The sequence below is a fragment of the Balaenoptera musculus genome, chromosome 3 (genome assembly GCF_009873245.2).
Source record: "Balaenoptera musculus isolate JJ_BM4_2016_0621 chromosome 3, mBalMus1.pri.v3, whole genome shotgun sequence".
Lineage (NCBI taxonomy): Eukaryota > Metazoa > Chordata > Mammalia > Artiodactyla > Balaenopteridae > Balaenoptera > Balaenoptera musculus.
The window spans coordinates 41,653,094-41,666,445 of NC_045787.1; the positions used below are offsets into that span (position 1 = coordinate 41,653,094).

Genomic DNA, 13,352 nt, shown 5'->3' on the forward strand with positions numbered 1-13,352 from the left:
AACTTAACAATGATAATGATAACAACAATAGCACAGGCAAGGAATACGCTGAACACTTCACATACACTGTCTCATACATCATCTCATCTAATTTCACAGCACTATGAGAAAGACACTATTATCATCATCTTTTTCCACATTAGATGACAAAACTCATAGAGAGTTGAAGCAACCTGCCCAATGTCGTACAGTTAGTAATAGATGGAGTGAGAATTCCAACCCCAGAAGAGTGGCTGCCTCAAGTCTATTGCCTACTCACTCAGGCAACAAATATCTGAATGCCTACCATGCGCCACGCACTTCCTAAGCACCGGTATTACAGTGTTTCCACCCAGTAATATAGATGGATTCTGAACTATCTACAGGAATTATTTCCAGAATTTAGCACTAGCCAAGAGTGATGTTCCCAAAGGTTTACAGTACCTCTGCTGGAAAGTAAAAGCAGTGGTCTCAGGAGAACCTATTTTGAAATACAGACAGACTTAATTCAAATTCCTACTTCTCTCCCCTTACAGTGTTCTGTGTACCTCTTGGGGATGGAGACCCTATCTCACTCACTCTTAGTAACCGAAGTGCTGTGACATATCAGGCACTCAACTTACCATACAGTATTGTCATTGTTATGAGTCTGTCTTCCAGAGTAAGCAAGAAGCTATTTGAGATCCATGGGTTTTGTTTTATTTTTTCACCCATTTTTGTATTACCAGTGCTAGGGCATACAATGAGGATAATACCATAGGCTAATACCATACAGTTCTGTGATGATTCATGAGTTTATGTAAAACATTTACCAAAGGCTCATTTATTCATTCAATAAAGAACGTTTTTCTTCTCTTCTTCTCATTTACCTCAAGCACCTAAGCAGCCAACCCATCTCTCTTCCTGCTGACGTAAATGAACCAAAAGGCAAGGCAGAACCTGGCTTAACAAGCTGCCAATTAACTCAAGAGCTCATCCGCTACACATTTCCTATATGTCATTTTCCTGGGCACTCACCCTGAAAAGACTCAGGAAACATTTCCAAGCAGTGACAACTGACAACTAAACCATGAGGCTCTAACTATATCTGCTGGATGAGTTACGAAAGGTGACTCGAACTCGATACACATGACTCATGTGAAATGCAATGAAGGACAAAGGTCTTCCTTTACTGAGTAGAAATGCCTACGACAAACAACGTATTTGAAGAAGAAGTCTGTGGGTAATGCTACTGAACAGGGCAAATCAGTTACATCTTCCAGTATGACATACCCTCCTAGCAAACTCTTAGTAGTTATTATGCGTTTGACTTATGAAAACTTAAAGTGCCTCCTTTGGACAGCAGACACAGGCTCAAAACATGATGAGCAGAAACTGACTCTGCAACCACACCATATAGAACATAGTCATAAAACATTTAGGCCACCTAAAATAACCACTGCTTTTACAGCCAATTAATTCCCTCAATCCTTCATTCCTCACCCTCTTCATTTCTCAAATCTGGACCAGTCAATCTGAATTCAAAAGCTATAATCCTTAAAAACGCATTTCCCAATTCCCAACCATACCACTTCTTACCTGAGTTACACTGGGAGTTTCCCAACTACTCTAGGCCTTAGTTCCATCATCTACAGAATGAAGATGAACAAGCTATCCTCCGTGAGCGGGTTTTTTAGAGACCTCACAGCCACACAGGGCCTAGTGAGCACTAAGTAAATGTCAGTTACTATTATTATCCACTCTGACATTTAGAAATAAGTTACAAAGTTCACTATTAAGAATATCATGGATACATACTATATTCCAGCCACACCGGCCTCTTTTCTGTTACAAATGCCCTTTGCCCCTTTAGCCCTCAACGCCTGCTCTTCCCTATGCCTGGAATCATCTTCTTGCAGCTCCTCCATGACCAACTAACTTTCATCCTTAAATCTGAAATCAAAAATGCCCTCATCAGAGAAGCCTTCCTTGAGATTGCCACCCCCCAACATCTCACTCTCTTCTAACCTTGTTTTCATTCTTCCATGGCATTCACAAACATCTGTAATTGTCTTATATATTAGCATAGAGACCTTACCTATCTTTTTCACAGTGATTATTACAGCTCCTAGCATTGTACTTAGCACATAATAGCTAATAAATAAATAAATGAAGGATGTTGCAAAGTCAGATATTTTAAAAACTTAACATTGTGTTAAACACAACATAAAAAATAGTATCAGGTAAACATATGTCAAAATAAATATCTGAGGGAATTCCCTGGAGGTCCAGTGGTTAGGCCTCCACGCTTCCACGGCAGGGGGCCTCGGTTCAATCCCTGGTCAGGGAACTAGGATCCAACAAGCCGCGTGCCACAGCAAGCAAGCAAGCAAGCAAATAAATAAATAAATAAAACCTGATTGGAAAAACAGGGGTAAGAGGGAGAGGGGGTATGAAGAGGTATTACACAATAGCTTTTTCTTTGCTGCCTGCTTAACTGCAGATAGGAATTCAAACAATAGAATTTACACAAATGAGGATACACAATTAAGGTCATTCAAAAAATTTAGGAATATTAAGTCTACTTTTTTACATGGTCACTCAATCATTTCCAAGGCCTGGGCAATAAAAACAGTGAAGGTGACCAGAGTGTGGCTAACTCCATTTTCTTGATTAAGTTGAAATTCAGGACTTAACCACTGTATAAAGTAACAGTTTTTCCATTTGTTTAATTACATTCTACCATAGACTATACAGATCGATTTCTACCATGGCTGGGATTACCACTACCTGAAGATCATATATGTGGTTTTACATGTGACTGATAAAACACTACTATTCAAGATGTTCTGTAAGCTTCAAAGACATTCCATGAGTACTCATGGGAAACGGTTTAGAGTTTGTGTTTTTGTCCCTATACAAAACGATGTTGATGTTATTTTTACTAAATAATGATGTTGTTATAGTAGGATTATAGATGATTAATTTATTTGACCAAAACATATTGTGGACATTAAGTGCAAGGCACTGCTCTAAGTCCTTTATATATTGGCTCATTTAAGCCTCACAACAACCATACAAGGTAGGTATTTTTATCATTATACAGCTGAGGCAACAGAGGCACAAAGAGGAAATTTGCCCAAGGTCACACAGCTAGTAAATGGAGCAGCTAGAATGTGAACCTACGCAGTCTGGATCCAGAGTCCGTCACTAGACTGTGCTATCTAATGTTTTAAAGAAAAAGTCATTCCCAATGTTAGACTAGTTTCAGTTAAGTAAAAAACAACTCTGAGCCATCTGGGCTTTAAACCTAGACAGTAAGAAGGTTGAAGGGAAGAAGGAAAGCAGGCTGAGTGGACAAAGTGAAAAATGAAAAATAAGGTAAGTAGAAAAAGAAGAGGGCCAAAAAGAAAGAAGAAAGTTACTTGTAACCACTGCTCATAATTCTGAATGAATGCTTTTTTCAGAAAGAAAATAAGAAAAGAGGCAAGACAGTGTCCATATAATCCCTAACTAGCTTATTATATGGACTGTATATTTCCATCTCATATGCTGAATTAAGCCACCCAAATTAGGAGGAAACAAACAATTAACATTCCAAATTCCTTTCCATAAAACTGAAGCTACATGTTAACTGGTTCACTTAAAATGTGGGTGTTTAATGACTTACAACCAACTTCTTTTTTAGCAGGGTAAACAGTAACAATTTAAACTTTAATTTCTTATCAAAAAGAATTAGAATAATTCCACAAGCTAAGTAACACATAGGAAACTTTGGTAGAACTCAGCCAAAAATGACTAAACAAGAAAGAAATTAATAAAGATTCATAGCATGTCCATGAGTTTCCAAAAGGATGTAATTCAAAAAGAATATAAAGGAAAAAATTACTTTTCATAAAAGCTATAGAGGGGAATGCTCTCTGAATATTTCCATACTCTATTCCAAGCAAGGTAAATTTAAGTTTAAAGACAACTGTATAAAACCAACTAGAGCCAAATACTATCAATTTCCTCCAGGCCTCTGCTTTTGTTCCAAACTAGCCATTTAAAGGTAGAAAAAGCCTTGCAACAGGAGGCCAGTCTGACCCAAGAATATGCCAGTTTGACAAATTTTTGTTCATCTTTTGAGATTCCTTCTCTCTCTCTGTGGCTGAGAGGAAAGAGAACAGTTACATAAAACAGAGAAACAAGCACAGTAAACTTTCATCAGAAGCAAAAGAAGTTTGCTGAATAGAAGTTAACAGAAGTTGAAATGGCAAGTAGGATAGGCACTATGTCCTATTTATTTATTTACCTCTTTGGTATCTAACAGAATGCCCAGCACCTACTAGATAAGAAACAAATACATGAGTGAATTCACCCAATAATGAGTGAATGAACAAATAAATGTTAGGAGAAAAGGCAAGGCTGCAGACTATTTAGCAAGTGAGACTCTTTCATTAAGTATTTGATTTTTCCTTGAGAAAGGGGCCCAGATTCAGGGTCAGGAAAGGGAGCACTCTTGAGGGGTACTACTTAAGGGGCAGGATGATGTCAGCATAATTACTGGAGAAGAATAAGTAACAGGGATTCCACAACCACCTATGGCTGCCAATGTTATTTGCTGCCACATTTTCCCCTAAATTTATTGACTCTGATTTGGCATAATGATGAGACCACATTTGCAGCATGCTGAGGTAACCATGACCCCCTCCATTCCAAGAAAGCCCATGTTGGGGCCCATGAGTTGCTGTATCACCTGCTATTACAGGAAACTGTAACTGGTGTTAAGTGCAGAAAGGGAAGTTACCTCAGATCTGTTTGGACATAACATGAGTATTATCAGTAGGGCCCTGGAGAGAAAACAGCACATCCAAATAAGGTTTTCAAGAGAGAATTTAATGAAGGAATCATCTTCAAAAGTATAGGCAGGGTTTAGGGAAAGCAGCAGGGGATGGTGGAATACTCCCACACCAGCAACATGAGGAAGTCATTATCATCTCTAGGCCTAAAGGGGCAAGTAAAGGGTTACCAGAACCCAGAAAGATCTGTAACTGTAGCTGGCTGGCACAGAAGGCCACTGAATAGAAGCTGTGACCTACTCACAAAACACAGAACAGCTCTGGCAACACAAATCCAGCAGGAGTAAACTGGCTCTTCCAGGCCTCCTGCTCTTGTCCCATTGGTCAAAGCTAACCAGAAACCAAAAAGCAAGAGCAGGGTGGAGAAAAGACCTGAAGGGGCAAAAGGAGAATATACAATACAGAAGGATATTCCAAATGACCGCCACCCAGCAAAACACAGGCACATAAAAAGGTTTTGCCAGTTCCACCCAAATCTTCTAGGCATCATGAGAACCTGCAAAAAAGTCATAAACACAGGTACTTATTTGGGTTCCCACTGCCCTATATCAAGTTGAGGAAGAAAAAAAAAGATTCTAAGAGTAGTCCTAGGTAATTTTTGTCATTTCTGCATCTCTAAGAATAAACAGACAACCCTTTTATCTATAATGGATCACATCTAGAGCAACTCTCTTCTTTGTACTCAAAGGCCATCTATTCCATACCTTCATTATTACACTTATCATGATGTGTTGTGACTCTTGTTTGTTTCTCCCTCATTAGACCCTGAACTCCTTTAGGGCACAGATTGTCTTATTCATCTTTGTATCCCTAGCACTTAACATGAACTTGGAACAGAGTTAGCCTTCAATCAATGTGCACTGAATCAATTAGTGGACTCAGTGTCCATTAACTGGCAGCCCAATGCCAGGGTGCATAAAATCTAGAATGACCCTCAGCAATTAAACACTAATAAGTTTTATTCAGGACATGGTTTAAAACATTGAGCAAAAACACAGCTTTCATACCAGCCCACTACCAGTCTCTGTAGAGCAGCTTTTCTTGTGTGCTCAGATGGTATTTATGCCCTTTCCTACATAGAACTCGTTATCAAAAGAGCCAGAGAAAGATGGCAAGACCATGCTCCATCTCAGAAAGGAATCAAATACACATCATCTCTCAAAATTCTCACTCTTCTTCCAAGAATTGACCAGATCCACTAAAGGAACTAATAATCTGGGTATATTATGTGGAGGAACTCACGTTTCACAGCAGTGATAACACTGATTTGGGGTAGAAACATGTATACACACGTGCGCACATGCACAACCCACACCCCCCCCACAAGCATGTTTAACTATCACTTCAACAGACGTCACCTTCTGTAATATTATACAGTAGCCATGTAACACAATCACATAATATCAGCATATCAAATGGATACACTATATGATGTTGGGTGATCATTAACAGAACCTGGAACATATTCACATTATAATTATGAATCACTTTCACATAACCCTGTACTTATGAAGTGCTTAATCATCTTTTTGTTGCTATAGTCAAATCTGACCTGTAGTTCTCCAAAGAAAAAGAAAAAAGTTAATGCCAGGTTGATAACCCTCTTTGAGCTATCATGATTTTAGGCCACCAATCTCCTGCTGTCAGTAAGGTGAATGAAAACCAAATTTAAAGTTTGGTTTAAAGTGGACCCTTAGACGCAGCAAAAGCAGTGCTAAGAGGGAAGTTTATAGCAATACAAGCCTACCTCAAGAAACAGGAAACATCTCGAATAAACAACCTAACCTTGCACCTAAAGCAATTAGAGAAAGAAGAACAAAAAAACCCCAAAGCCAGCAGAAGGAAAGAAATTATAAAGATCAGGTCAGAAATAAATGAAAAAGAAATGAAGGAAACAATAGCAAAAATCAATGAAACTAAAAGCTGGTTCTTTGAGAAGATAAACAAAATTGATAAACCATTAGCCAGACTCATCAAGAGAAAAAGGGAGAAGACTCAGATCAATAGAATTAGAAATGAAAAAGGAGAAATAACCACTGACACTGCAGAAATACAAAAGATCATGAGAGATTACTACAAGCAACTCTATGCCAATAAAATGGACAACCTGGAAGAAATGGACAGATTCTTAGAAATGCACAAACTGCCGAGACTGAACCAGGAAGAAATAGAAAATATGAACAGACCAATCACAAGCACTGAAATTGAAACTGTGATTAAAAACCTTCCAACAAACAAAAGCCCAGGACCAGATGGCTTCACAGGTGAATTCTATCAAACATTTAGAGAAGAGCTAACACCTATCCTTCTCAAACTCTTCCAAAATATTGCAGAGGGAGGAACACTCCCAAACTCATTCTACGAGGCCACCATCACCCTGATACCAAAACCAGACAAAGATGTCACAAAGAAAGAAAACTACAGGCCAATATCACTGATGAACATAGATGCAAAAATCCTCAACAAAATACTCGCAAACAGAATCCAACAGCACATTAAAAGGATCATACACCATGATCAAGTGGGGTTTATCCCAGGAATGCAAGGATTCTTCAATATACGCAAATCAATCAATGTGATACACCATATTAACAAATTGAAGGAGAAAAACCATATGATCATCTCAATAGATGCAGAGAAAGCTTTCGACAAAATTCAACACCCATTTATGATAAAAGCCCTGCAGAAAGGAGGCATAGAGGGAACTTTCCTCAACATAATAAAGGCCATATATGACAAACCCACAGCCAACATTGTCCTCAATGGTGAAAAACTGAAACCATTTCCACTAAGATCAGGAACAAGACAAGGTTGCCCACTCTCACCACTATTATTCAACATAGTTTTGGAAGTGTTAGCCACAGCAATCAGAGAAGACAAAGAAATAAAAGGAATCCAAATCGGAAAAGAAGAAGTAAAGCTGTCACTATTTGCAGATGACATGATACTATACATAGAGAATCCTAAAGATGCTACCAGAAAACTCCTAGAGCTAATCAATGAATTTGGTAAAGTAGCAGGATACAAATTAATGCACAGAAATCGCTTGCATTTCTATACACTAATGACGAAAAATCTGAAAGTGAAATTAAGAAAACACTCCCGTTTACCATTGCAACAAAAAGAATAAGATATCTAGGAATAAACCTACCTAAGGAGACAAAAGACCTGTATGCAGAAAATTATAAGACACTGATGAAAGAAATTAAAGATGATACAAATAGATGGAGAGATATACCATGTTCCTGGATTGGAAGAATCAACATTGTGAAAATGACTCTACTACCCAAAGCAATCTACAGATTCAATGCAATCCCTATCAAACTACCACTGGCATTTTTCACAGAACTAGAACAAAAAATTTCACAATTTGTATGGAAAACACAAAAGACCCCGAATAGCCAAAGCAATCTTGAGAACGAAAAATGGAGCTGGGGGAATCAGGCTCCCTGACTTCAGACTATACTACAAAGCTTCAGTAATCAAGACAGTTTGGTACTGGCACAAAAACAGAAATATAGATCAATGGAACAGGATAGAAAGCCCAGAGATAAACCCACACACATATGGTCACCTTATCTTTGATAAAGGAGGCAAGCATATACAGTGGAGAAAAGACAGCCTCTTCAATAAGTGGTGCTGGGAAAATTGGACAGGTACATGTAAAAGTATGAAATTAGAACACTCCCTGACACCATGCACAAAAATAAACTCCACATGGATTAAAGACCTAAGTGTAAGGCCAGACACTATCAAACTCTTAGAGGAAAACATAGGCAGAACACTCTATGACATACATCACAGCAAGATTCTTTTTGACCCAGCTCCCAGAGAAATGGAAATAAGAACACAAATAAACAAATGGGACCTAATGAAACTTAAAAGCTTTTGCACAGCAAAGGAAACCATAAACAAGACCAAAAGACAACCATCAGAATGGGAGAAAATATTTGCAAATGAAGCAACTGACAAAGGATTAATCTCCAAGATTTACAAGCAGCTCATGCAGCTCAATAACAAAAAAACGAACAACCCAATCCAAAATGGGCAGAAGACCTAAATAGACATTTCTCCAAAGAAGATATACAGATGGCCTACAGACACATGAAAGAATGCTCAACATCATTAATCATTAGAGAAATGCAAATCAAAACTACAATGAGATATCATCTCACACCGGTCAGAATGGCCATCATCAAAAAATCTAGAAACAATAAATGCTGGAGAGGGTGTGGAGGAAAGGGAACACTCTTGCACTGTTGGTGGGAATGTAAATTGATACAGCCACTATGGAGAACAGTATGGAGGTTCCTTAAAAAACTACAAATAGAACTACCATACGACCCAGCAATCCCACTACTGGGCATATACCCTGAGAAAACCATAGGTCAAAAGTGTCATGTACCACAATGTTCATTGCAGCTCTATTTACAATAGCCAGGACATGGAAGCAACCTAAATGTCCATCGACAGATGAATGGATAAAGAAGATGTGGCACATATATACAATGGAATATTACTCAGCCATAAAAAGAAATGAAATGGAGGTATTTGTAATGAGGTGGATGGAGTTAGAGTCTGTCATACAGAGTGAAGTAAGTCAGAAAGAGAAAAACAAATACAGTATGCTAACACATATATACGGAATCTAAGGAAAAAAAAAAAAAAAAGGCCATGAAGAACCTAGTGGCAAGACGGGAATAAAGACACAGACCTACTAGAGAATGGACTTGAGGATATGGGGAGGGGGTGGGGTGAGATGTGACAGAGTAAGAGAGTGTCATGGACATATATACACTACCAAATGTAAAATAGATAGCTAGTGGGAAGCAGCCGCATAGCACAGGGAGATCAGCTCGGTGCTTTGTGACCACCTAGAGGGGTGGGATGGGGAGGGTGGGAGGGAGGGAGATGCAAGAGGGAAGAGAAATGGGAACATATTGTATATGTATAACTGATTCACTTTGTTATAAAGCAGAAGCTAACACACTATTGTAAGGCAATTATACTTCAATAAAGATGTTTAAAAAAAAAAAAAAAGTGGACCCTTAGACTCCACTAGAAAGGTGAGTTTGCTATAAAAATATATTATCTCTCAAAACTCAGCATGAAAATGCTTTGTATCTCTAGCATCACTGTTCGCCTTCATTGCTGCTTGTAATGGAGTGTTGATACTGTTAAATCTAATGTCATTGTATATACCAAATTAAAATAACACTTCACTTTCTATTTAGGAATAGGGAATTCTGGGCTTATCTTGACAATACACTCAATTACTTTAAAACTCTAGTAACACAAGAACAGATAAAATGTGTTTCAAATAGATCGGTATAAGTATCTGATACTGATACTAAATGCCTAAGTCCCCAAAACAAGCTTTTTCCAAAACCATCAAAAATACTTAAAATCATAAACACAATTTTATCTTTTTTGAGAGCCGTCATAAATTCTGCAACTGTCAGGTCCATGTAGCAATAAAATTACTCTTACCTCTATAGGACAATTATGTGATGTTTCCATCATATTGAAAATACAGACTGCAAGAACCTACAATTTATAAAGTTGTACTGCATATAGGTTCCTCCATTATACATGAATTAAAACAAAACAAAACATAGATTTACCATATGGCTTTCTGTTTAATAACACTGAGCTACCTCAGAGCAGTATTATGTTTCGTCTATCCTGGTTCAGTGTTTGGCCCAAAGAGAAAACATGACGTTTGTTTCATAAATTACCAACTCCCACAAGGTAGGAAAATGGGAAGTTTATATATAATTCTGACAGTACACAATATGTGGCAATGACAGAATAATATCCAATATATTAGAATTATCAGTCACTTATGACTAAACATTTTCCTCTCCCTTCACTATAATATAAATGAAGTTTAACAAACCTCCACTAACATTCAGTACAAGTTAAAATACATTTTTAAATATAACATCTTTACCAAGGTAAGCTTTTCACTGAAAATAAATTTGAATATATTTAATGTAATTATGAATATGTCCGGACATCTGAAAGGATCACTTGTGCTTCTATAAAAATAGTGTTCCAAAATCGTGTTTCCCTTTCCTAAACTGAATTCCTAAAATTCACTGTGGAGCTATACAGTAAGTGTCTTCGTAAACAATAAAGATGCTTCATAAAAAAGAGATTTTTCCTCAGAAAACAGGTAACAGAATTTGTAAAAATTCGGCAAGACTGCCAGCACCTAAATGGTCAGGTTTGAGGCAAGAGAGTGGAATACTGGATTAAAACCGGGGGAAATTTCCTATCACTGAAAAGCCATTATGCAGACCTGCATCTAGGATGCTAAAGTCACAGCTCTCCAACCAACGCTGAGAACTTGCCAATACCATTACTTCGATACTCAACCATGAGTAGGACTACCCAAACATCGAGCAGGTGTTCTTGTTGTCGTTTCTTCCATAACACATAAATAGTTCAAAGATACTGCCTTACACAATACATACTGAAAAGGTGAAACTCTCTCCTCCCAACGCCTATCCCTTGACCAAATGACTTCAATTCTTTCTCGTCAAAATAAAAGAGCAACTGGCAACCAGAAGACCCACAACTGAACTCTTCTGTCAGGAAGACAACGCCAAATTTGCTGCAGCCAAAGAAATGTCTAGTGCTCCTTCTGGGCTCTCACAGGAGATGGAAAGCTACACAATGGCAAGGTCTGTGCAGAGAAGGACACAGCAGGTCTGGGGCACACCATCCCCACTCCAGCCCCAAAAAAGCAAGGTTCTTCAAACCTATAGGCAGAAACCTGGCATCATCACACCCACTTACAGCCTGACAATTTACAAGCTGGTAACACCTTCTAATTAGGAGAGTTCTAGTCTTTTATAGACGGAAATTTAAACGGCTTCCCACAAGTAAGATAAACCTGGCACTGGCGCCAGTTACTGAGAACCCCCAATGCATCAAACCTCCTGTTTCGCTACTGAACCTGATGAGCCAGTGACCAGGCTTCCCTACAGCCGAGAGGGGAAGAGCCCACGCTCCGGGCTGGGAGTGGAAGGGGAAACAGAGGACAGGAGAGCAAGGGATGGAGCGCAGAGGCGTGAACAGCTTCCAAGCAGGGTGGGCTCAGCGCACCGCCGGGAGACAAACAGCAGCGGCCACGCGGGAACCGGGGTGCGGGCTGCGAAGCGGGGTCCCCGGGCTGCGGAAGCCGCCCCCAGCGTCTCGCCCGGCACGGCTCGTGCGTCAGGCACACACACACCCCCACCCCACGCCCGCGGCTCTCGCCGAGTCCCCTCCCAGCGGACACACACCCGCAACCCACCGGTGCACCCACACCCCGGGCTCGCGCGCACACGCCCCTCCGGCCGGCGGCGCGTACGTACCCAGCAACACGCAGAGCACATCGAGGGCCACGTACGGCAGTCGCGTCTTGTCAAACATGGTCTCGGCGCGGGCGGCAGACTAGGCACCCGATTCACGAGACCGGGCCGGGGACTGGCGACGGCTCCTCCCAGCCGGGGGAGAGCAGCCGAGGCCTGACGGGGACCCTGCGGCGTTCTGACGGGCAGCAATGGCGCCCGCGACCCCTTCCCTCGCAGCTCCCGCAACCACTCAGTCGGGGCCGAGAGGCTCGTGTGCCAGCCGCGGCGGGTCCGCTGCCTCAGGCCCTCCTCAGTCGGCCCTGGCCCGCCCCGGCTGCTCGCTGTCCAGGTCCAGGCGCCGTCTCCAACAGGCGGGGCGTCCGGACTCGTGCTTTAAGGATGGGGACCGGTAGGGAGGAGGAACACGGGCTCGGCCCCTCCCGCGGGGCAGCGCGGGACCCGCCTGCGCGCGGCCTCGCGGGCTTGGGGAGCGCAGCAGAGGCGGAGCGGTCAGTGAGGGGTGACGGGGCGGGGCCGGGGAAACACCAGGCCGGGGCGCGCCAGCCAATCGGCGCCTCTGGCCCCGCCCCGCCCGACCTGCGCAGCCCGCCCCTCAAGTGGGCCGCGCGGCGGACGGGCGGAGCGTGGGGTCACCTCCCGTGCGGTGCGAGGGGTGTTGCTCAGATCCATTTTCTGCCGGTGGTCGCCTAACCTGGCCTCCGCAACCCTGGCCGCCGGTTATTGCTGACTCGTGGGGAGAGCTGGACCCTCGACCCCGCTGCCTGCCAGCTCTCCTCATGGGGATTGGGTAATAAAGAGGAACGGGGTAGTCAGTGACAAAGACTCTCTCCCTGTCCAAACTTTAGCCAGGCTCCTCTGAGCCCTCTACTCGCCTGGGCCTCCATTGAGGCTTTCGAATCTGGTAGGGCAGAGCCCCGTATTAGCGTGAATTCTAAGTCATCCCTGTACCCTTGGTATCTGGTTACTTTTCATATGTGATCAAATTCCTTTATACATAAGTCCTTTAATATATAAGTCCTTGGCCTGCCTTTAAGCAGGAATCCCCCTACCCTTAATGTCTTCTCTTAATTTTCCATCCACTAACCCGCTCACTCCGCTTGTCTGTTGGCTGTGATAAACTCCCAGATGTCTTTGCTGTTTTCGGAGTTGAGCACAATTGCTTTCTCCTGTTGCAAGTTATGACCCCCTA

General features: G+C 41.5%; 1 protein-coding gene across 2 annotated transcripts in view; it reads right to left on the reverse strand.

The window, feature by feature from the left end:
* The window catches only part of PLPP1 (phospholipid phosphatase 1), a 115,470-nt gene extending 102,849 nt beyond the window's left edge, over nt 1-12,621 (reverse strand). Inside the window, exon 1 of one of the 2 annotated variants that reach the window (XM_036849064.1) lies at nt 12,164-12,607. In XM_036849064.1, coding sequence (XP_036704959.1) covers nt 12,164-12,221 — 58 coding nt within the window. In that variant the 5' untranslated portion in view covers nt 12,222-12,607. Of the gene's footprint in view, nt 1-12,163 lie in introns of both variants that reach the window. The other variant, XM_036849065.1, reaches the window with a different exon arrangement.
* Nucleotides 12,622-13,352: the final 731 nt, after the last annotated feature.